This window comes from Mustela putorius, unplaced genomic scaffold (genome assembly GCF_011764305.1).
Source record: "Mustela putorius furo isolate JIRA1106 unplaced genomic scaffold, ASM1176430v1.1 tig00000281_pilon_pilon_pilon, whole genome shotgun sequence".
In the NCBI taxonomy this organism is placed as follows: Eukaryota; Metazoa; Chordata; class Mammalia; order Carnivora; family Mustelidae; genus Mustela; species Mustela putorius.
Genome location: NW_025421343.1, coordinates 9,579,353 through 9,605,974, shown reverse-complemented (window position 1 = coordinate 9,605,974; position 26,622 = coordinate 9,579,353). Strand labels below are relative to the sequence as shown.

General features: G+C 35.8%; 1 protein-coding gene across 4 annotated transcripts in view; it reads right to left on the bottom strand.

Moving 5' to 3' along the window:
- Positions 1-396: 396 nt before the first annotated feature.
- The window catches only part of CTNNA2 (catenin alpha 2), a 1,140,635-nt gene continuing 1,114,409 nt past the window's right edge, over positions 397-26,622 (bottom strand). For 3 of the 4 annotated variants that reach the window (XM_004742295.3, XM_004742298.3, XM_004742296.3), the window contains one exon: positions 397-1,645. In XM_004742295.3, the coding sequence (XP_004742352.1) occupies positions 1,358-1,645 (288 nt within the window). In that variant the 3' untranslated portion in view covers positions 397-1,357. Of the gene's footprint in view, positions 1,646-4,291; positions 4,409-26,622 lie in introns of all 4 variants that reach the window. The other variant, XM_004742297.3, reaches the window with a different exon arrangement.

The window sequence follows — 26,622 nt, the reverse complement described above, 5'->3', positions numbered from 1 at the left end:
GACAAGTCAAATGATAGGAGTTTTGAGCACTCAGATGAACATTTGGGGACATTTTTTCCTCCAGCCATAGCTGAAAGACATCAGCCCACTCCTCCTAAGTAATGGCACCTACTTTTCATAGTTTGGAGAGAAAGTATTTTGAAATTAATGAGCCTCCTTAGAATTTTTTTTTATTCAATTTGAGAACACATTATCTTTCTTAAGTGTAGCCCAGGGTTGAACATGGCCCAGATAAGTCTAACGCATGACTTCATCATTTTAGATTGTTTGAAAGTGAATAAAAACAAATGAAAAAACATGAAATAAATCAAAAGCAATTTCTGGACTCCAAAGATGACCTGGCGATACCACCCATTTTATCCCCAATCTCTAAAAACAAAAAGCATTTTTAACCAATTTTCAAGAAGATGCTCAAAACTTTTATTAAGTATGCATTTTTTTTTTAAAAAAAGAAACATTTTTCAGATTTCCAGATTATATGTGTTTATTTTGAGTTAGTGGATACAATGGCATATTAGATACCAGCACTCCGAGCTACATCTATGTATTTGCCTCTAAACCTTCACACATCATCAGTTTCCATTCTTCTATCATTCCACCACGGGGTCTCCTATTTCTAGCAAAATCATAGTTCAAATGTTTTTAAAGTAAAACATGGATCACCATATATTGTGCTTCCAGTGCCCCCAGAAGGATTATAATTGCCTCAAATAAGTGTTTATTTTCAGTAAATGGGGAAAAATTGAAAATATGAGCACTAGTAATGGCACTACTACGAGAGAAAGAATAGAATACAGATTAAAAGAAACAATTTGACTGGATGAGTTAGTTTTCTCCTTAGTAAAAAATCCACTTAATATCATGGATATGACTTCAAAGTTAAATTGTTCAATTTGTGGGCCACACACTTCAGCGTATTGGCTAGTACATTTTTGCACTGAAACAGAAGCAATACAAGCTTTATGTTCTACCATTACACTTCCAGATTTTTCACTTATTAAGATACCTGCCAACCTAATGATTCTTGCATGCATTAGAGTTTGCTTTTGTAAAATTAAGTTTATTTTCCCCATCCCTCCCACTCCCATAAACATTGCAATGCGAACTCTTTGCCCAATTTTATGAGAATGTTGCAAAGGACAGTTCTGTACCACCTCAGGACAGGAATTCCCTGTTCCCTCCCCAGCTACTGATGAATCAATAGTATTGATCACATCTCATCTCACATGCAAACAGACACTGCTCCCTTAATTTCCCCATGCCAGAGGCATACGAGTCGGCAGGTATGCATACAAAAATGGAATTAAAAAGAAAAGGAAAAGGAAAAAAAAAAGCTTTTTTATTAAAGCCTATCGTCCTAGAATGAATCCATTGCTTTGAATTCACTTAAAGCCTGTACAGGCGAAATGTGTTTCTTCTGGGAACCTCGTCTAACTCGTGTCTGGAATTCTTCAGGCTTTTCTCTCTTCACAAGGGGCTTCTTCTCTGGGGCCTTCATCTTCCAAGACACAACCGGTGAGTTGACAGCTGCTGTTCCATAGACCTTCTGGTATTTGGTTGAGGCCACATAGGATGCTTTCACCGTGAGGACAACAGCATTCATCAGGTTTTTAGCTGCCTGGATGAGTGATGTGGCACTGTCCAGCTAGAGCAGGAGGAGGAGAGAGATACACCTGGGTTAGTCACGGCACAGCATTCACAAGATTGTCGTGTAACTTCACAGTTCAAACAGTATTGTGCAGAAAAAGAGCAAAATTATTACATGATAATGTGAACTAGTTACATAGCAGTCACTCTCTTCTATCCTTAATCCCAAGGTAAAAATAAAAAAAGAAGATTCACTAAGGCATAGCTTTCTAAAACTCTAATACTTTTAAAGACCAAGCTCTTTTTTAGCATGTAAGGGTTCCAATGTAACACAAGTTTTCCAAAGTGGAACATCTCATGTTGTTACATTAGACTGTTTGGTAAGGCTGAGAATAACTCAATGCTTAAAAGCCATTTGGCAGGCACTGTACAATAAAAAAGTACAGAGTTATATCTCAATTTTACAGCTCTACTCCTAGAAATATAGACAGTTTCTCCATCCTGAGCTCAGGTATGATAGGAATGCAGGCAGCTAAGCAGAGAAACACACCTATGGTATACTGCCTTTTACTGAGGTGTTCATTGGACTTGAATATCTATTTAACTATTCTCAGGTCTTAGATATACCTCTTACAAAAATAAGAATTATGTCAGGCTCTCGTAGGTCAGAGAGCATTCAGTGAGACCCCCATATCCACATGTTAATGAACTACTGATTTCTTACTATGTGGCAAACACTATTCTAAGAACTTTTTATTTCTCCATTTAACTCACAAGCACCCCAGGAGGTAACTATTATTGTCACTGCATTTTATGATGAGAAAACTGGTGCTTTATACAGATTAAGGGATGAAATCCTTAAAGACTGTATCATACTGCCCCACTGTTACTGGTAGGATACTGATACAGGTAGCATACTGTAGGATACTTGTAGGATAGCTAAAATACTGTAACAAGTATTAAACCTACTGTAAACAACTTACAGTAGGTTTAGAAGCTCATCCTTAGACTCTAAAGCCAGGGGTGTTTTTAGTTCACTCCCCCCCCCCCCGCTTTTAACCCAGTTTGACAGTGTGGTGTATACTGTTTCTGAAACCATATCTGTTTCAACCTGCTCCACTTCCTGGACTACAGACGCTTGGAAAGTTCAAAACTGCATTTCCCAGACTCCCTTTCAGCCAGGATTCCACAAGTGACCCTAGTTAAAGGAAAGAATTAACAGCTGACTGCAAATATTACTCTAGCCTCTTGGGTGCTTGAGCATAGTCTGATTATTCATCAAACTTCTTATAATATCAGCTAAGGAACTAAATACATTGCAGTTCAACAAGGAATCCAAGAATATTTCTCATTGTTGAGATTGATGGACTCTAGCTGCATTCATGAATGGGAGTTAGATATATACCTTCTGGGTGAAATGAGACTAGCAAAGTTTTTAAACTAAGGTACCCCAAACACTGTAGCTGCCCAATGTGATGTGGCTTGCCCTCACTTTAACTTGCCATTTTTTGTGACCAAAGGGTGTCCCAAGCTGTGATGGGGCACATCAGAAATTACATCTAAGGTCTCTGTGATAATTTTCAGGCTGTTCTCTGTTACACATACTTCATTAGAGCTAAAGAAATGTGATGCTAAATTTAAAAAATTATGACAAATGAGCTCTGAGTTCTCCCACTTCCAGAAAAGCTCATGAAGTCAGATCATTGGGGAAAACAATGGACGATACTTTCTATGTATGAATTCCTTGCAATACCATAGCATTGAGGCCTCACTATTTAAAAAACAGATTGAAGGGCAGTATTACATTGACTCCATAACATATAAGCAAACAGATTTGTGGATTAGAGCTATGATTCAGCAAATAGATAATTAACTCTTTTGTGAATTAAATCAACCAGATGTAAAGAGTAACTACTTTACCACTTTTTTACACTGTACAAGGTGCACATATACCAAAATAACTGCCTAACCCATAATGTTTAATTGGTAGAGCATAAATTTTGAAATCCAGCTACAGAAAAGCAACTTCTAGATTATTCATGTTAATAGAAGAAAAGCCAAGCATGGATTAGTATAGTGATTCTCATAGTCTATGAACTAGCAGTATCAGTATCACCTGGGAACCTGTTAGAAATGCAATTTCTTAAGGCTACTCTCAAACTTTCTGAATCAAAAGTTTGTAATCCAGGGGATGCTGATGCATGCTAGAGATTGAGAACCACTGGATTAATGAAACCCAAAGACTGTCTCAAGGTTTATTTCATTTAATGATTTCAGAACTTTGATCATAGATGAGTCTGGCAGCCTCAGGGCCAGTTATCTGGCTAAATTTCACTTTTACATCTTTTCTATTATACCCCCAGGTATAATAATTACAGAGAAAGAAAATGTTGAGACGATGGGGTCAGTCATGTTTTCTTTAGAAGCTAGATATCATAGCCCCTGGCCCATCGGCAGTTCCCTGTAAGTCTGTCAGGTTTCAAAATGAGAAATAGTCCTTCACAAAGTGAGTTAATTCATAGGTAAGGAGGGGAGAAGGATATCAGGGACAGTTCTGTGGATTTGCTTATGGGAAATAGAATTAGTAGAAGTAGAATAAGACAAGATGCATTTATTGCATTATTAAATGATTCTCTGAAAGCAAATCTTGGGAGAATTAAGTGGATCCAAGGAGAAGAATTACAAGTAATTTGGAAACTTTTACCACAGATTCCATTTTCAGATAGATGGTGTCTAATTCTGCAGCAAAAATATGATAGCCTGTCTCTTCTTCAGAACCCCTTTGCTCTCCCAGCCTGATGCAGGAATCCTGTGAATAAACCTAATACATTGGTTGAGAGTGAGACAGCTCTGAAATATAAAGCCAATGATTTCATTCAAGGTACCTGGTAAGGCAGATATGAATTTGTGGCAAGGTATAAAGCTAGCAGGTAAGGAACCTGGCCAACTAAACCTGAACTAGTATACTGCTAGACAATATGCCCAATCTAAAATTAAAAGAAATTTGACTTTTTCTGAAAACTTGAATTCCCAAAGAATAACTTTTGCCATTCCTCTAGATCCATTTTAATGATTTAGATCATTGCTGCCACAATCAGAATTTCTTTTATTTAAAAATGGATCTCCTTTATGTTTGTCTGAAATAGCACAGAGGCCTGGCATGTTTAGTTAAAGATTCACTCCTAAAGAAAATACACTGTGTTGTCTGGGTGGTTCAGTTGGTTAAGCGTCTGCGTTCGGGTCAGGTCAGAATCCCAGAAGCCCCACATTGGCTTCCTGCTCATTGTGAAGCCTGCTTCTCCTGCTCTCCCTGCTTGTGCTCTCTCTGTCAAATAAACAAATAAAAATCTCAAAAAAGAAAAAATACACTAAAAAGACCAAGGTACATGGCAATAAGATCTTTTCATACAAGGTTTAGGAAAACCTATTTATGGCAATTTCAGACAAGATATGCAAATGTATATGTACAAATGAAGTCCTAATAACCAATAATAATTGAGTATTTAGGAGGTGCTTAGGAATTGCCTTGTCCTTTTAATTAAATTGCATGGTGTAGGCTCCAAAAATCCTTAAACTTAGGTAACAGAACTCGCATCTGAAGTAATGGGCAAAAGTAGGGATCAGGACTTGTACTGTTTTTCTCCAAAGACTACCATCTGAACCACTCTTTAATCTCTGGGGTCTTGTTTTTCAGTATCATTCAGAATGAACCTATCTCAATGTTTAACTCTGTTTGGGTAGACGCCTGTCCTTAAACTTGGTACCATTGTATATGTATCACGACTGAGTTTGATGAGAGCCACCATCTCATCTCTGACTCTTAGTGTTGTCTTTGGAGCCTGAATTCTTTGTAAGTAGAAGTCCTGGCCTCAGGTGTGTTCCTGCCCAGTCCTTTTTGGCTTGAATTCACCCTTATGGGAGCAGTTACTAGAATCTGATCCCTGCAGATTTCTCTTGTACTTGTTCAGCTTCTCTGAAGCACATTCACTACACAGCTATAATGACTGGTTGTGCCCTTAGTTGGGGCTCAGCTACATTAGTGCTCTAAGCTTTTATCAGGGCTTAGCTTTCTAACAGCCAGAAAGTTGACTGTATTTCTGCCCTTCCTCCAGCTAGCCTGTATATGCACTGACTAAACTGGGAGTAGAAAGAAACTTGTATCTTTTGCTGCTTAAGGGCCTTTTAATTCCTTCTGGACATTCTATTCAGTCCCTCTATCTAGTCTAAGTGCCCCAATTTTTAGTTAATTAAAAAAAAAAAAAGGAGCCTACATTTAGCAAATGCTACCATGTGTCAGTCTCTGCATTAATTCCCCAGTTTCCTTTCTTTCATTCAATCTCACAACCATGCCTGAGACAGGTAATGCTATTCTGTCCACTTGGGACAAAGAAGGGCTATGCAGCTTGCTAAATACCACATCGCAGGTATATGATGAAGCCAAGAATTAAACCCAGGCAGCCTAACTCCAGTGTCCACAGACTAACCCTTACTTGATGCCACTTCCCAGAGCCATGCATGGCAGATGAAGCCGCAGCCCATTATCTATCAAGCTATGCTAGACTAATTAATTCTCCCTATTTCATTTCATAGGTGTCTGCTGTCCCTAACCACAGAAATCAGGCTTCTCCTAATTCTGTCACTATTTTTTTTTTAAATATCAAAGTACTATTTTAAAAAGGTAGCAGATGTTTCCTCACATCTTGTTCTGTTACAATCCATGAAAAGCAAATAAGGGTGGGAGAGCTGTTTCATAGTCATTTCTAGAGGGTTTTTCTGGCTCTTTTACTGCCGCTGTACTAGTCTTTTCTTCTTAACCTCACTCAAATCCTGACAGATTTCTCTTTCCCTACACCATCCTCATTTTGTGTTTTGAATGGAGAGAAATATTAGAGTTGACACTGCTGAATTGTGATTCTCCCATTAATTGGTAATTGTGCTAATTCATTATGTCAAAGACGAAGATTGTCATCAAAAGTGCCTAAAATGACTCTTAAAATTTACAGGATCATCTGAATTCTGAAACGCCATGTCATAAGTTTTACACTATCTCATGAACATGGGGATTACCTTGCAAGAGGTGTTCAGTTTCAATAGAAACAGACTTTGACACAAATATAACTGCACGATTCAATCAAATTCTCAAATGAAAGTATACCCATATTTCTGGAAATGCTCAAATCTCATAGACTCTTTTGGTCTTCTACCTACAATGATTCATCCAGGTATTTCTTCAGATACTACTTACTACTTTGTGTTGGGTACACATACATAGACACAAACTATAAGGTCTTAAGCTGGTAATTTGTTTAGTAGGATGTAAGGTACTAACAAAACAAGCAATATAGGACCCGCCTTGAGTCAGGTAGGAATAGGGTAGGAAGAAAAAGCATCATGGAGGGAGTAATAGTCCAAACTCACTTTAATGAATGAAGTAGGTGTTATTGCTGACTAAATGGTTGAATGATAAAAAGGACAAATTTGGAATTCCTAGCTAGTATAGCTGGGTATAAATTGATGCTCTTAACCCAGATGATGGCAATTAGGGGAAAATGGAGTTGCTAAAATATTGAGTTTAACTCTGGACATTCTGAACTTAAGGTATCTGTGTTACATGTCAGTAAAGTTATCAAAGGGGCAACTGAAATGATGGAAATGAAACTGGGGGCCAGTTTTAAGAAACCACATGTTTTGCTTATATTGGTTTTCCCAGTTATTTCATGAACAGTGTTCTGCAGATTATAGGTATCTATGTTAATTTCTGATTTCTCCTTCCCTTCATATTCCTTATTTAGTGCTTTCACAAAGAGAATAAAATGCTAAATGCATATTTTCTCTGGTCAAAAGGTTCAATAGATCTACTAAAATTTTTCTCAGCATTATACTTTGAGGATCAAAATCAGTATTTCAATAATCTAAGTCATAACACCACCAAGAAGTATCTTAACTATTTCTTTGACAACCAAGGCTATTTTCTATTATGTAATTAGCAATCCTTCACCCTTGAAAATAATGGTGAACTTTCTGGGACCGCCTGGCAATAAAACAAATGGACTTAGCAGCTTAGACTTAACAGCTACCTTTAAATTCACACACGCGTGCACGTGCACACACACACACGGCATTGTCAATAATGCAAAGTAATATTAAAGAGGTGGAGGGAAACACACTGGGTTAAGTATCTGGGACACAGTAAATGTCTTAAGATATGTAATTACAGAAGAAAATTTGGGTTACATTGTGTGTTCTACATTAATACACTTTAAGATAGAGAGAAATATAACTTGGAAACAAATCTATTTTTAAAAAAGCTGATTTTTACTAAAAAATAATAAACCATAAATGGTAGTTCACAGAAATCCCCAGTACAAAGCTATCTGTCCTTGGATTAAAAATAATGTAAATGGCATGGGACTACTAGCTAAACTAAATAGATTAAAAAAAAAATTCATTTCAATGTAATTTTGCTGTATAAAAACCAGAGTTTTACTTAGTTACTTCAAAAAACTTAGAAAAGCCTGGGGGTTGGGACCTGTCCCCTTTGGATCTAGGTTATTTTATATTAATTTTCTCAAGTTAGAGCTGATAGTGGTCTAAAAGGGCTCTGCAATTCCGCCTCTTGCAAGATCTTTTAGTGGGAATAACTTATTATTTCTTGTCTAACAAGTATTCTAATGGGGCTATTCTATACATATTAGGGTCTGAGTTAGTGTTTTGCAGGGAGAAAGTTGTAATGGGAGAACTGACAATAAGTTGAAAGTAAACACCTTGAGAAAGCTGCAATCTTTCCACTGAAGCTGGTCATCTATTTATATTTAAACAGTTATCTCCCCAAAAGAAGTCACAAATTGCTTGCAGGAGAGAGAGAAAAAAAAAAAAAAAAGAAAGAAAGAAAGAAAGAAAGAAAGAAACCCTTGGTACAAGTCAGCTTTGCTGTTAATGAATGGGAGGTTAGAAACCCAGAGCACTGGAGCCTATTATCCACGAAGAAGAACATTTCATGTTTTAAAAATCCATGAGGCTTTGAAAAGATATTTGATCTCCTTAGAAATTGTGATACATTTGAAATACCTTGCAATACCTGCCTACTTCTTCCATAGTCTATATCAATAGCACTTTTTAAAAGCTCTAGGAAGTCCAGGGTAATAAATAACTCAAGCAAACAAAGACATGGTGAAAAGGTTCAGCCTAACTGAATCTTTCCCTACTTTATGGATGTTTATACATTTGCAAATAAGAGAATTCCTTTGTGGTAAGCCCTCATTTCAGTGTCCTAGTCCATTCATTCTTCATCAAATAACAATGTAGTGAGTTAGCAAAAACGTATTCCTTCTGGATAATAGGGTAGAAATCCTCCACTCATCTTTATGGTGGCCATGGCTGGCATTAATCAATCAAAGCACTTTGCTCCCTCCAAAGCTGTTGAAGGACAGGGAAACAGAAACGTCTTTAACTCCTTTCTCCAAGAGGTCACATTTTGAAAGATGTGTCATCTACTATATCTCTACCTCTGTATTTAAATTGACTTAATACCTGACGTTTTTGTTTCTACCAGTCAGATTGCTAACAAGTATGACGCTGTATTTACTCTTGTTCCTATAGCTAATACCATAATTGGGGTTGTTTAATTAAGAAATCATTAAACAGAAGACATAACTATTAAAGTTCGAAGTATATGGGGAAGTAAGTCAGGTGATAAAAATTAGCTGACTATATTAACAAGTAGGATGTCTGAAATGAAATGACCATCACAGGTATGCTGCAGTTGTTGTTACGAAAAGGAAAACGGCATTAAATCTGGTAACATTAGAACATGTAACAATCCTCCATAAATGACAGCTGACGTACTATAGGATAGCTCCTGAAAAGTTGGCTTAATCCCAGGGGTATTCCCATTTCACTTTGGTATCTTGAAAAGCAAATGTTTTATAACTTTAAGTAGTGGATGAATCACAGTATAGGGGAGGATAAGAGGTCTGTTATTCTTTTCTGCAGGGCTGCCTTGAGTGATGCCAGGGAAGCAGCTGGTGCTCTTCCAATGCTGAAGGCCAGTTGTTAGGAAATCTGTATATAATGTCTCCAAGATGAAGTTGACAAAGGCCTTAGCAGAAAAGCACTGCCATCTTAAAAAAAAAAAAAAATCTCCACAGTTTTGCTGAGAAATTTACCAATTGGCACTCTGGTAACTTTTTCAATAGGACAAATTTTTGTCTTTGTTTTTAATTCATTTAGGTAGGTAGTAGCGCTTCATAGTCAGCCAGTCCACTGATTAACTGTCTTCATTTGCATTTTTTCAATTATAGGTAAGTAAACCTTGGGGACTCCCATGAAGGCTTAATTACAGTCAACAAATTTCCTAAATATGGCTTAGAGCCATTTTTTCTCACTATTAAAGGCAGAACAGTTTTTGCTCAACCCAAAACAAGGCATTATTGCTAACCTTGGAATCCTAAGGAGAAGTGGGAATATCAAGAGGTGCTAGCCCTTGGAAAGTTAGGAACAGACATGTCTGTTTGTCTAGAACTCCCTAACTCCTTTTTCTATATTTCTTCTTTCTCATACCCTTCCTTTTTTAATCCTTCAAGATTTCCTGATCCAGGGGCTTTCTCTGTTGTTCTCCCATAACAACAGAACTAGAGGCAACAGTGGTACCAATGGATTCTTAGGCACCCATCATGACTGGGAGTTATTCCTGGGTACAAAGCCAATCTTTACATCATATCAATATACCATGCATTGATTGTTGATCTTGTCATCTGTAATAATGAGCATGTCCTCACCATCCAAGGTTCATACCATATAGTAACTCTTCAAAGGGCTAAAGCTCCTTTGACTTTCCTAGAGGAGAGCCAGCTAGCAAAAAATCACTACCTTTGATCAATATTCCAGTATTATTATTAGTGGGAGACAAATCTTCATAAGACAAATTCTTATCTTATGAAGATAAGAACATTATCTTCATAAGATGGATGAGCCACCAAAGGACTCCATTCTATCAAAAGTGCTTAACTTTGTATGGATGTTGGATCTGCTGATACATGATGAAAGCTTTTTAATGCCTCATAAAATATCGCCTAGGCTCCACCATGTAAAGTGCAACCATTAAGAAAGGAGTAGACAAGAACAAGGACCAAAAGTTTGGATATTGGAGGACTGTGCCTGGCAAGTGAGTATATTCTGAAGGTTCTAGATTATTATTTTCTTTTACTTCTTTTCACATTCAACTACTAGGAATCATGTTACATGGCATTATTCATATAGTAGAGAAAGGAAATTCTTATCGAGCTCATGACCCTCTTATCAGGGGTGGAAAGAGCTGGTTGAAGCCTCTTTTGTTACCTGAGTTCTGAAAAGGCTCCTTTCCTAGGAGGGTTTGTTGCCTCTCCTTAGGATCCCTTTTCCAATGCATTCTTACATATGATGCACTACCTCCTGCTCTCCCTCTTGCCCCCTCTTCCTATTTTTTTTCCTCTCTTATAGTGAATGAAAGCATGTACTCTACAATTCCAACCCTGCTTGGATTAATCAATGGCTATGTGATTTTGAGAGAGCTACTTAACCTAGCTCTACCTCATAATCTTGAAAGTGCTCACTTCATTTTTACTTTTAAGTATTAAGTATTAAATGAGATAGTGCCCTCAAAGCTGAATGCCTGGCAAATGATAGGCCCTTAACAAATTTAAAGCTTTTATTATTACTGTGATCCATGTTTCCTTAAATCACCATTTGAGTCCAAAATGGTCTTTTAAAACTTGTATTTCTTGGATGGATTCTACCTCTTCCTCTTTCTCCTTTCAAAGTATTACCCCACCCCCACTATCCTGCATTTGGACTTTCTCCAACCCTCTTGTTAATGAAGTTGCCACCACTTTGGCTTGCTTTCAATGCCTGTATATTATAGTTTTTTTTGGTCTAAGTAGGCTCCATGCCCATCATGGAGCTCAACATGGGGTATGAACTCACAACCCTGAGATCAAGAGCTGAATGCCTGACTGAGCTACCCAGGTACCCCAATGCCTGTAGATCACAGTTTTAATATGATAGGAATAAAGGCACAGAGAAATTCACAGGGGCAATAGAAAAGCATCAAAAAATTAGTATCTTTTCTTACACTACTGAATTCTTTGGAAAGAGGAAATTTGAGATCATGATTAACTACAAGAAAGCATGGGGGTTTTATGCAGATATATGGTACCCATAGTATCTATGAAGATTTGGGGCTTAACTGGGGCTGGAGAAAACAGTATAAAATAAAAATGACCATAGCAAGAGATAGATTACTTAATCTATGAAAATGAGATTTAAACCTCTACCCTGAGAGGCAGCAAAATAAATAGTATAAAATTTTTTACCTGACCACTTATAGGGCTTAAAATTCCAAAAATTCAGGCTCTTCATTTTGGTTACTATATTATTTCTTACTAAAACACAAATTATGCTATGGTGAAAGTGTAACTTTTTAAATTCATTCACTTAAAAAATGGAACCCCTTCACTAAAATCAAAAACACAAGAAATAATTACAGGTGAAAATGTGGAGAAAAAGTAATCCTCATCCACTATGGAAAAATAGAACTACCATATGATCCAGCAATCTTACTATTAATTCAAGAGATTCTAATGCTAAGTGAAATTAGACAAATACCACATAATTTCACTCATAAGTGGAAGAAACAAAACAAGCGATCAAAGAGAAACAAAACAAAAAGACTCCTAGAGAACAAACTGGTGATGCCAGAAGGGCACTGAGTGCAAAAATGAGTGAAATAGATGAAGGGGATTGAGGGGTACTTATCATGGGGTGTACTGAGTAATATGTAGAATTAATTCATTATATTGCACACCTGAAACTAATAACAATTATACTGAATACAAAAAAAAAATTAAAAATGGAGCCACTTCTGGCCTAGTGAAGATCAACCTCCAAAGCCTGGTGCTTCATCTCCATCAAAAAAAAATACAAATAACTGGGTTCCCTAGACTTGTTTTCTACAGTTTGAAATTTGAGATCTCTTTTCCTACAGAATGGGCTACTTTTAATCTTTAGTCCTAGCATACTGGACCTAGCATCTGCCATCTCTACTTAAGATTGGCCTATCATCTAAATCCAGCAAAACTCTGACTGTTGGATCTACACTTTCTCTAGGGGTACTTTAAATCCCCATCCAACAAGCTTCCAAGAACAGGAGCAAACAAACCTCCTACCTTTGGTTGGAGTGTGCTCACATTTATCAAGCAAATAAATTAGCAAAGGGCAGGTTTTGAGAATAGAGCTTCTTATGGTAAAAAAAAAAAAAAAAAAAGAAAGGTCTGGGATGATTAAAAGACAAAATCTAATCTAAGAGAAGGACAGTGTCTGAGCTGTGGCCTAGAAAGGCCAGGAAATAACAAGAAGTAGTACAGGTACAAAACAACACAATGGGATACCTCAAGATCGGCCCTACTTGTCAGTGCTCCAAGTCTCTTCCAAAACCAATAAAGCAAGGATGGTTGTTGTGTATCACACTTGCTGCCATGTAGTAGACATGACCAGTCACTTATAGACCTTTGTCTTAGACATGATCTCAGAATTCTCAAACCATAACCCAATCAATCTCTAGCAACTGATGATAATAAGATGAAACCCATTTAAAAAAAAAAGGCATAACTAGAAGAAAACTTATGAAAGAAAAATATTTCATGAGTAAAAGAAAATATACACTAAAGGCAGTAGGCAAACACTCTAAAAGACAAAAGTAGTAAAATCAGGATCTTAAATTAGTTAAGGGGGCTCAGAAAAACATGTAAAATGTGCATGGTAGAGTAAAAACAAAGTTTTTTCTGAAAGTGTCTGAACTTTAGTGACCATCAATAGGGTTGCTATATATTTAGGATGTTATATATGAAGCTCAGGGTAATTAAAAACCTATAATAAAGTCAAACATAACACTAGAGAAAGTCGTCAATTACAAAGAAAGAGAAAACAGCCAAAAAACAATGAGCAAAATGACAAACAGTACATGACTCTCAATAATTATTTCAATGTAAATGATCTAAATTCTCCAATAAAAGACATAATGTGATGGAATACATCAGAAAAATAAAAAATACCCACCTAGATGCTGCCTAGAGATACTGACTACAGACCTAAAGACACACACAAAATGGAAATGAAGAGATGGAAAAAGATATTCCATGCAAATGGAACAACAACAACAAAAACCCAATAAAGCAATGTATATCATACAAAATAGACTAAAATTAGAGACAAAAAGGGCATTTCATAATGATAAAATTTCAGTGAAACAAGAGAATATAACAATTACAAACATCCATGTACCCAACATTGGAACATATAAACACATAAGGTTGATATTAACAGACATAAATAATAATAAATGTGGGGGATTTAAACACTCTACTTAAATCAGTGGATAGATCATCCAGGAAGAAAATCAATAAGAAAACAGTGTCTTTGAATGACACATCACACCAGTTTAATACACCAGATATATACAGAACCCTCCATCCAAAAACAATACACCTTGTTCTCAAGTGCACATGGAAAATTCTCCAGGATAGATAACATATTATTTCCCAAAATAAGTGTCAGTAAATTCAAGAAGACTGAAATCCTTTCCTGCATCTTTTCCAAACACAAAGGTTTGAAACTAGAAATCAATTACAAAAAAAAAAAAAAAAGAAAGAAAAGAAAAAGAAAAGAAAGGAAAAGAAAAGAAAAAAAAAAAAAACCCAAACACCTGGAGGCTAAACAGTATGGTACTAACAACCAACATGTTGACAAATGTATTAAATATGAAAGGAAAAATAGATGGAGAAAAATGAAAATAGTCTGATGTCAATGAGACAGCAAAAGCAGTTCTAAGAGGAAATCTACAGCAGTGCAGGACTACCTTGAGGAACAAGAGCAATCTCATGTAAATAATCTAATCTTACAATTACAAGAACTAAAAAAAAGTAAGAATAAACCCCAAAGTTAGTAGAAGGAAGGAAAGAGGGGTGCCTGGATGGCTTAGTTGGTTAACCATTTGAGGACCTTCTGCTTGGCTCCTGGGATTGAGCCCCACATAGGGCTCCCTGCTCAGTGAGATCCTGTTTCTTCCTTTCCCTCTGCTGCTCTCAATATAATATTAAAAAAGTATAGTAATCATATCATAATAATAATAAAGTATATAGTCTTCTAAAACTGAGCTGGGAGGAAAGAGATCATATGAACAGTAATGAAATTGGATTGGCAATCAAAAATTCCCAATAAACAAAAGTCCAGGAATAGATGGATTTACAGATGAATTCCACAAAAATTTAAAGAAGTATTAATATATATATTTCAAAACCAGAAGAGGAAAGAAAGCTTCTGAACTCATTCTACAAGGTCAGCCATTTCTCTGATACCAAAACCAGACAAAGACACAACAAAAATGATGACTGTAGATGTAAAATCTTAATAAAATGTTAATAAACAGCATTTAACAGTGCATTAAAAAGATCATTTACCACAATCAAAGTGGATTTATGCTGGAGAAGCAAGGATGGCTTACTATGCACAGATCAATCAGCCTGATATACCAAATAAACACAATAAAGAATAAAAAAGAAATGGTTATCTCAATAAAATGCAGAAAAAGCACTTGACAAAAGTCAATAGGCACTCATGATAAAAAGCTCTCAAAAAGTGGGTTTGGTGGGAACATACATAATAAATACATAACATAATAAATGCCATCTATCACAAACTGACAGCTAACATCATACTCAATGGTGAAAAATGAGAGCTTTTCATCTGCAATCAGAAACACAACAAGGATGTCCACTCTTGCCACTTTTATTCAACATAATACTGGAAGTCCTAGCCACAACAATCAAATATGAAAAAAAAAATAAAATAAAAGGCATCCAAATTGGCAAGGAAAAAGTAAAACTGTCACTATTTACAGATGCTGTGGTATTATATGTAGAAAACACTAAAGAGGTCATCAAAAACTATCAGAATAAATGATTTCAGTAAAGTCACAGGATACGAAAGCCATATAGAAATCTGTTGCATTTCTATACACTAATAACATAGCAGAAAGAGAATTAAGAAAATGATTGCATTTATAACTGAACCAAAAAGCATATAATAACTAGAAATAAACTTAACCAAGGGAGTAAAAGACGCATATACTGAAAACTATAAAACAGGGGTGAAAGAAATTGAAGATGATACAAATGAAAAGCTCTATCATGCTCATGCAACAGAAGAATTAATATTGTTAAAATGTCCTTACTATCCAAAATGTTCATACTACCCAAAGCAATCTACAGATTCAATGTAATACTTACCAAAATATCAATAGCATTTTTCACAGAACTAGAATAAAGCATCCTAAAATTTGTATTGAACCACAAAAGACCCTGAACAGCCAAAGCAATCTTAAGAACAAAGCTGGAGGTGTTACAATCCCAGATTTCAAGGTACACTACCAAAGCTTTAGTAATCAAATCAGTATGGTACTGGAGTAAAAATAGACACACAGATCAAATGTAATAGAACAGAGAGTCTAGAAATCCACACTTGGTCAATTAATGACAAAGGAGACAAGAATATATTAGGAAATGTATTGGGGAAAAGAGTACTTCAATACATGGTACTGGGAAAACTAGACAGAAACATACAAAATGAATGTTAACTGGACTTTCTTATACCGTACACAAAAATAGACACAAAATAGATTAAGGGACTAAATGTGAGAGATGAAACCGTAAAAATCCTAGAAACATAGGTGGTAATCTCTGATACCGCCTTAGCAACATTTTTCTAGATAGGTCCCTTGGGCAAAAGAAACAAAAGCAACAGCAAACTATTGCGACTACACCAAAATAGAAAACGTTTGCATAGGAAAAGAAACCATCAAAAAAAGGTGACTTACTCAGAGAATTTATTTGCAAATATAGATTTTCAATACTATCCCTTATTAGATAGATTAAAGAACTTATACAACTTCACACCAAAACAAAACAAAACAAAAACCACATTGAGTTAAAAAATGGGCAGAGGACCTAAACAGACATTTTCCCATAGAACACATACAGATGGCCAACAGACATGAAAAGATGTTCAATGTTACTTATTATTAGGGAAATGCAAATCAAAACTACAATGAGACATTAGCTTGCACATGTCAAAACAGCTCAAATCAAAGAGACAAGAAATAATAAGTTTCGGCAAAGATGCTGGAGAGAAGGGAAACTTCATGCACTGTTGGTGGAAATGTAAATCATTACAGCCAATATGGAAAACAGCATGGAGGTTCCTCAAAAAATTTGATTTGGTATTTCTACTATGGGCATCCCCCCCCAAAAAAAAAACCCAAAAATACTAATTCAAAAAGAGATTTGCACCCATATGTTTATCACAGCATTATTTACAACAGACCAAAGATATAGAAGCAACCAAAGTGTCCATAGGTAGATTAAAGGATTAAGAAGATGTATATACATATGATGGAGTATTACTCAGTCACAACAGTAGATGAGATTTTGCCATTTGCAACAACATCCAGGGACCTAGAGAGCATTACATGAAGTGAAATTATAAATGAACACACAAAAAAAGTAGGAACAGACCCCATAAATAGAGAGAAACATCTGGTATTTGCCAGAGGGGCAGAATTGGGAGGAGGAATGGGTGAAATGGAAGAAGTAGGGTGGGCGGTACAGGCTTCTAGTTATGGAGTAAGTCATTGGAATGAAAGGTACAGCATAGGGAATATAGTCCGTAATATTAATTAATTAATTAATAATTAATTAATTAATCAATATTACTGGTAATATTTTAATACTAATTTGTATGGTGGCAAATATTGGCTATCCTTGGAGTAAGCATAGTTTAACAGAATTGTCCAATTACTATGTTGCACACCTGAAACTAACAAGGTGTCAACTATACATCAATTAAAATAAGTCAATTTTAAACAGATTAAACCCTCTTATCATACCCACTATGGGTCATCTAAACCACTCTCCTCCCATAAAAGGCTGTGTTTTAAGAGTAGTATTTTAATATCACTTCTCTCTCATTATCATAATCTCTTCTCACATGACTCATAAAGAATGCTATCTTAAATATGATGCAGCAAACTGTTAGACACATATGTAACTGGGTAAAATAATTCACTGTACTAACATAAAATTAACTCTTCTTTCATTAGAGAAATGAGAATTACAGCAAGAAGAAATGGATATCATTATTCAAGAGCTCATAAGAGGTCTTCAGTATAATGCATAGTAAAACCAGTGATTTTAATTAAACTAGTTTATATTTGGCCAGTTATTCCCTGGCTTTTTATAATTGAATACATTTTTCTGCCTACTCTGAAACATTTTTTGAGTAGACATAAAGTAATACCCTCTAAATCTTTTTCTTTCTTCCTGGTAACTTATTTTCCCATTGTGAGATGTAAACCCACTAGAATGTTATCACATATTCAAATTATTTCCAAGCACTCACAGTATACACTGTCACAGATTGAGGTAGAAGATTCCTATCTTTACTTCAGAGCACAACTCCATCAATTGTAACCATTAAGTCTTTAACTTTCACCTCAGTACACCACTTCAGGTTCCTTCAAGAGTTGTTACTTTCACAAAGATGACTCCTGACATTTAGAGAATGATCTAAGCTGATCTGAAGTTTTCTTACTGACTCTTCCCAACATTCCAAGATAGCAAGGGCTCCACAATTACCTCCACTACTCTGTAAAACCTGCTCCTTCTATAGTCATTGGCAACACAATTTTTCCACCTGTTTAGGTTAAAAACCCAGAATCTTATGTTACATATCTTGTTCTCTTAGATCTAGTCTCCAATCTGCCATCATATCTTAGCAACAGCATTTTTAAAATCTGTCCATTATTTGACCTCACCTTCTCTACTGTTACCACAAGCCCCAGTCATCAGAATCTCTTGCTGGATTGTTGCAGTACTTTCCCCTAAATTACTTCCTTTTTTTTCTCATTCCCTTTTACTTCTTTGCTCTATTCTTTTTATTATTATTATGTTCAGCTAGCCAACATATATTACATCATTAGTTTTTGATGTAGTGTTCAACGATTCATTAGTTGCATATAACACAGTGCTCATCACAACATGTGCTGCTTTGATCTGTTCTTAAACAGAAGCCAGAATGATCCTACTAAATGAACTCAAATAATGTCACTTTTCTTTTCAACATTGTCCTGCAGTCCCCCATTTCAATATGGGTAGAACCCACAGCTATTAAAGTGGTCTTCAATGTCATACACTCTGATCCCCAATTGTTCTGATTTTTCCTTTGTTCACTCCACTCCTTAATGCTGTTCCCTTCCCTAGATCAGTCATGCCCACACTTCTGGGACTTTATGCTTATTACTGCGTCTGTCTAAAATGCTCTTCCCACAGATCTTTGATGAAATACCAACATCTTACTGAAAACTTTCCTTTCCAAATTGCAACTCCATTTCTGCCCTATTCCAATTCTGCCCTATTTCATTTCTAGTCTTTCCCTGTTTTTATTATGTTTTCATACAGTCATCACCATCTAACAAACATTTTCTTCTGGGTTTACTATACCCCACCCCATGCTACATTCCATTTATGGGTATTCCATAAAACTTGCTAAATATTATTGAATAATTGCAACTTTACAGATGAGGAAAGAAGAGATGACAAAGCTTGTCCAAAGACAAAGTAGGGCACGATGTCTAGTATAGTACCTAATTCTCCATGCCTTCCACCTATTCATTCCTCCATGGAAGAATAGCCAAATAATGATATTGGCAGGACAGTAGAATTTAGGGAGATAAAACAGACAAAATAAACATTAGCTAAACTGCTACACAAATCTTATGACCTCTTCCTTTTACTGTGCTTCAGGTTCACTGTACAATCAGGTTCATCCTTTGCTCAGAAAACATCCACAATCTAATTCTTTGTGTTTACTTCTACTGCTTTCTATATATAAATTACTAAGTTTTCATTAGAATCATCTCCCTCATTCATCGTACCAGCATCTGTGAGGCATAACTGTGTGTGGTACGTATTACAGTGCTGGCATCTTAATACAATCTACTATACATATTATACATATTATACATATATTATATATGTATGTATATATAGATATAGATATAGATATATACATATATACATAGATACATATACATATCTACTATATATATATATATGGTAGAACCACAATCCTTTACATATGAGGGAACAAATACAGAAAAATTTTTTGTGAACTTGGGTTCACAAAATTCCTATCTGATAGAAATGGGCTTCAGTCCCTGTGACATGTAACATCCAGCCTTCTTTGACCAGGTAAATATACCATAGTGTTTTCCTGCTCTGAACTCTATTCCTGGCTATTGGTGCCATCATAGGGCTAAGCAAGAGTTATGATGTGTTCTAATTCCTTTCAAGTATGAGTCATGTGACCAAGCAGTAAGGATGTAAATTTCCTTAAGCCACAAAGGAAAAAGTCACACTAACTTCTAATCTTGCAATCATCATACACATGAGATATAAACTAGGCAAGAAGCAGGGACATCATCCACTTATTTTCTCACCAGCTACTAAAGTCATTTACATGTTCAAAGAAAACTTGATTAAATACAACCTATAGCTCTCCACTTGCTATTTATTCACATGATATGAAAAAACTTTATTCAAAATTTCTACACCTTAGCTTTATACTCCACCATATAATGGGTACCATAATATGATGTCAGGCTGACTGATATAAATTTTAAGAACCTAATAGAACCTAATATGTATTAGTTGCTACCATCATCTACACCATCTGACATATACTATTTTCTGTGTCTCCTGCTCAAGAACTAGTTCAACTACTAGGAGAAGCAAACATCTTACATTGCAAAAAGCACAAGACCTGGCTCCAACCTTGCCTGTGCCAACCACTGACTGTGAAAGTTTGGGACACTATAGTAACCTCTCTGAGTTCCTATTTCTTCAGCCAAAAAGTGGGGTTAATAATACCAATACACTTTTACCAGTCATTGAGGCCCAAGTGAGAAAGTAAACTTGAGACACTTTTTTAAATTTTAAAAATGTCACTATAAAGTAGTATTAATAAGGTGATACCTTTTTGGAATCCTTTTAGTGTATTTATTGTAATTTATTGGCCCACCTGGGTAACTTAGGCCTAAGAAACTCTGCACAGATACAGTTATTTGAATAAATTCCCAGGTAGTATGAGAGGACCATAAGCCTAAGTGAGAGAAGAACAAGGTATATCCAAAAGGAGGGAAGCTTTCTTCTTCCACCTGACAGTGGACATTGCTAGGGATAAAGCATGTCTGGGGCAGTCTAGTTACAATCCCACTTTTCCCATTTATGGGGAAAAGAAATAGAACACAGGAACCTTCTGTTTGGGATCCCAAAACTGGCTGTGGAATGCAATCCAAAAAGAGATATAGATTTAAAAAAAAAAAAAAGTAAACCATTCTTGCAATAGAAACAGCTGACTCCTTCATGCAGCTATCCTTAATGATTTCAGCTCAATTTTAGTTACACTTCTTGCTAGTATCACATAATTGGTTACTTATTTGCTACTTCATCTTCAAAAGCTTTGTATATGTATGAAAGTCTTATCTCAGAGCTAGACTTCTGGATGTATATAAACAAGTACTTCCTGGCCCTTTACTGGTTATGTCCTCCACACAGCAGCTAGCACTACCTAAGCCATATTGGCATTTGGTATACGTATCCCAGTGTTTAGACAGTTGATAGATGGATTCTTAGTTCAGGCAGCCTCTTAAATTGGCCATGGGCTAATATACTCTGGATATTTTCCAGATTCAATACATACATTCCAACCAATTAGATCTTTCCTTTATGTTATACCACTTAATCCTTACACACTATATTACTTTATTCTCATTATCCAATAGATGAGGGAACTGGGGCTTACATACCTAGCTAATAGGATAATTACCAGAAATACAACTGCATGACTTCTGTCTCCAGTGTATTTAGGAATATACTGTAGCTCCAACTCCTTTTGAATAAAATAAGAATAAAGGCCATTTAAGGTAGTTCCCCTGAGAAGCCACATACGCCTGCCAGGGCTTGGCCTGGTTAGGAATATCATCGGTTTCTCCTGGAGTGACTGTACTTTAGGAAAAAATGCAGCAAAAGCACCAGAGGGTTCCCTTCAATCTAAAAGTGGAAATATGATTTATTTAGTTAACAAAGAACCTCTATGGATGGACAACATATTATATGTTTCCTTGCAAAAGAGGTTGAACTATGCAAGAAACTTTCAAAACCACAGATTAAAGGGCAAAGAATCCTCAAAAGATAGGAAATGCATAACAGTATTGCCAAAAATTATAGAAAAATACTAGCAGTTCCTTTGAAAGAGAGCATCAAATCTATGAAATTGGAAAACTTCTTTGAAAAAAAAGGACTTCACAAACTTTCATGAAAATGACAACTTTTAACCAGTGAATAAAGATAAACATTAAAGAGTTAGAGAGAGCTGATACAGTATCTTGCCCCTACTAAAAATCATACTTAATATTGAGATGAAAGCTTCCTCAAGGCACAATCTGTATCTTAGAGTTCCTGTGAATCTAGCCTTTGACAAAGTTAAATCACCTCCATATTTATTATAAGATGTAAAGGCTACCTCATTATTTCTTTACCTAATATGCTAAAAAATGCCAAGGAAAATTCTTCAAATGCACTACAGCTACGTCTTTGAAAGAAAGAGTGATCTCTGTTATATCTAGAGTCACCACCTGTTAGAGCTCTCCAAACCTCTTTTAAAGAAATTAATGCTAAGCTATGAAACATAATCGGTTTCTATCTACAACTTGATTGGTTTCAAGGGCTCACCCACTAATTTCAGCATTGCCAGGCTTACTCATTATAAATATTACCTCAGAAACACCTGCATAAGTCATTTGACTTTCAAGGAGACCGTGGACCTGATACACATCTTAATATTATTTTGTTAAGGAAAAAATGTAAACCATTGCTCTACTTTTTTTTTTCATATTTTTTAAAAAATGTGCTTGTTATCATATAAAGATTTAAAAATATGCAAAGAATGGCTAAATATATAATGATATGTGAAAAATATTTGTTAAAAAAAGGTACTATAAAAACTGAATTATTTTAACCTCAAGACTCTTGTTTATAAAAAGCAAGAAACTGAAGACATTTTTACCTTGTCTAAAACTTTCTTTTGAGCAACATTCTCACCTAAGTCCCTAATTGCCTTTGATAGTAGAAATGCCTGCATCTCTAAGGCAGATTTGGGGTAAACAATGAGAGAGGTGGATGGAGACCTTTAAAGGGTGTATGAAAGTTATGGCCAGAAAAGGAATGTGATGGGTACTCAGGAGTCTAGCCTCTAGGAAAGTGCGTATCCATACCCTATTGCCATGCTGGGAATGGGCATTTGGCAGATGAGGCTGGACCATTTTGTGGATCATCTTCCATCCTTCCAGAAGGAAGAAACAAAAAAACTCCATTTCAAATAGTATGTACACTCTAGGTGAAAGGTCAAGATCAACCAGATCTATAGTTCTCATCCAGGGGCAACTTTGTCCCTGTACCCCAGGATACATTTGGCATTTGGCAAGGTCTGGAGACAATGGACTATCACTTCTTGAGAAGGAAAGTTGCTACAAGCATCTATAGAGGAGATGCCAGAGACATTGCTAAATATCCTGCAATGGGCAACTGCAACCAGCTCCCCACAACTGGTAATTATCCAGGCGAGGCTAGACTAAAATAGCCTAATGCAGCAAGCCAAAAAGGATTTTCTAGGAAAGGGTCCAAACTGACTTCAAGTACTGGAAGGGTTTCATCACAGCTCATAAGGCTCTCTTCCCTCAATTTCCTAGACCAGTATTTTTCAAAGTGTGATCCATGAGTCCTCTGCATCAGAAATATTTAGGAATAGAATTACATATTCCTGATCTCAGATGTGATATCAGAACTGTAAAGGCAGAGCCCAGAATTCTCAGCAAATTTTTATTTGTTTCCCATGTGATTTTTCCATAGATTATAATGTGAGAATACTACTTCATTTCTCTATTGAGATCATTCCCTTTTCTATTGTCAATTATGACCTCTCTGTGAGTGATTCCTCCAAGACTCTCAATGACAAACTAATGGAATCTCTATGAAGGTATAGACCTTGGTTGGTTATTCACTACTATACACCCAGTGGTTTAATTGGAGTAAAGATGATGGAATAAAACAAGTGGCACCTAATTTATAAAAAAAAAAAAAAAAAAGATACCATCTTTTGGGAGAGACAAGATAAGGAACAATAAAATTAGCTACTCATTTATTTAGTACTTCTCCATTCTGTAGACTGAGCTAAGTGTGTGACATCAACACATTTAATCCTAACAACACACTTAGGTAGATACTAATATCATTCTCATTTTGCAGCTAAGGAAAATGGGGCTCAGTGAAGTCAAGCAACTTGCCCAAGATCACAAAGCAACTAGTGTAAGTCAGAATTCTATTTGTGTTCCATCAGACGGTATACCTGGACAAGAACTACTACTCCCTGCCTAACTCTCCCATATTTTCAGGTTCCTTGTATGATGTAAACAGAAACTGTTGGAGTAGGGGGACAGACAGTCCTGGGAAATCCCCTTAAAGAGTGCTAACACAGCTAGACAGCTCACCATTTTGCCCTCACACTTCTTTTCTTCTTCCTTATGGAAAATGGAAAGAGCATGAGCAGTCACCTTGGACCAAAGATGAAATTGAGTGTTGAGGATCCTCAACACTAAGTAGAAAAGACCACAAATCAGAAGGAGTCTGGGTCCCTGATGATTCTGAATTCACTATATTGGCCCTGAACTACATAGTCTATATGATAGAAAAATAACTCTCCATTTAGAGGTTTTATCATATGGAGCTGAATCTATATCTAATTAAAATATGTGAAAGACGATAAAAATTGTTAATACTGTTATTGCCATTAATAATTTAAGATAGTTAATTAAAATGCAATATTTCACATCTAGATATAATTAACATTTTTATGTACCAGAACCTTCATGTGGGAAAACAAATGAACTCTGCCACTGTGGCCCTTACTTTCCAACTCCTTTTTTAAAATAAATCATTAAGTTGATTAATTCAGCTATTTTGGAAGAATGTTTTTATATTTCTAAACCATAATCTTAAAAAAAACATGGGAAATTTAACAAAGTAAGTTACAAAGGAATTAAGAAAACTAGGGAAAAAATTAGGAAGCTGATGTATAAAGCACACATCATGTACTTGTTATGCAAGGAAACAGGGAAAAATTCAACATTCAGACATATTCCCGACCTTTATGGAATTCACAGAGTAGTTGGGAGACATATAATTGGGTAAGTTTTTACACTGCAGTATCCTACTCAGAATGACAGAAAAAACACATCATGCTGTGAGAGAACAGTCAAGGGAGGCTTCTTGGAAAGCCCTACAGTCTGTCAGTCCCTAATTTTGTGACCTCCAGGAAGCTACTTCAATTCCTTGAATTTCATTTTCCTAATATTTTTAATGGGGATGACAGTTTCCTCCAAGGGATAACTGTTAACAACATCGCACAGTGCATTTAAAATACTTAGCACAGTGCCTGGAACATACTGAGCCCCCACTGTACCTTAGCTAGTATAATCATGTTATTTACTGCATGCAATTGTCCTATTGTCCCTCTAAATGTATTGCTATTCTAATTTATAAAGCAAAAACAAAAGCTCAGAGATTAGGAACATTACCGAATATCACCCAAATTGTAAAAGAGTCAGTTTTCAAATTCATATCTAACAGCAATACATTGCTTATTAACATCTACCTTAAGAGAATACAGTGTACTCTAAGTTATTTTTCAGATATTGGACATCAAAACCATAGTGCTGTTAACTGTTCTCTGCTTGACTTTTATTCATGTAAAATGCAAAGCCTTATTGGGGTAAGTAATTTTGCCTGGCACATCTTCTAAGAACCACTCAAGATTATGTTTGCTTGGGATTGTGTGATACAGCCAGTAACAGAGCTATACATCCTTAGTAAAAAAAATATCTTTAGATCACCATGCCAAAATCAATTTGCTCAATTAATGGCAAGCACTGGCATTCTACCAGTCAACTGCTTCTAGTATATGACAAGATCACCATCTCTGCCACAGTACAGATAATTACTGCAATTATCTGCACAGAGTTGAGTATGGAGAAGAAAGCAAGGTTCACTATCACTTCTTGACTTCTAAAGAAAGTTCTCAAAAAACAAATACTAGTGATTCTGGCAATCTGAAACAGGATAACTGTGTGTAAAACATGGGGTTGAATCCAGAATGGAATTTTCTTACTGAAAATGATCTGAGGGTCACCTTCTTCCAGATCAGGGTTCTGATGTAAGATTCTCATGTCTTAGTCACATGTAAAGTACCTCTCTAGTGCCCTTCTCTTCTTGCATCTTTGAACACATGTGTAAATTTACATAGACTGATGGGGAGAAGATAATAATCATGACCACGATGAAAAAAACAGAGGAAAAAAAATCACTTCCAATTGGTTGTTGATTTAGATACAGTTAGATAATTCATATTTTTCTACATAGACCATATAGATTAGGTTCTATATTGGCATGAATGTTTGATGTCTCCAGTCATGATGGAAATGCTAATTTATACATTTCTCTTTCAAGAAATTCCCCTAATTAAAATATAAAAATAGTCGAATAGTTCTACCAAAAATACCACCAAAAATAAATACTGCTCTGGGCTGTTGTAAAACAACTTAGCCCCGAACCTCATTACCTTCTTATATTGGAGCATAAAAATGATGGACTCAAGATGATCCCTTAAACGTTTTTAGTCTCATGACTTTCCTTCAAGGAGATGTAAGAGTACTACTTGGCAATTCTTTACACTTAATAATTATCATTCTTATAAAGGTTTTTATGCTTAGTCAAAATTCAAGTCAATTTTCTAAAGAACATTCTTAAATTACCTTTAAATCCTATTTTTCCTAAGTCT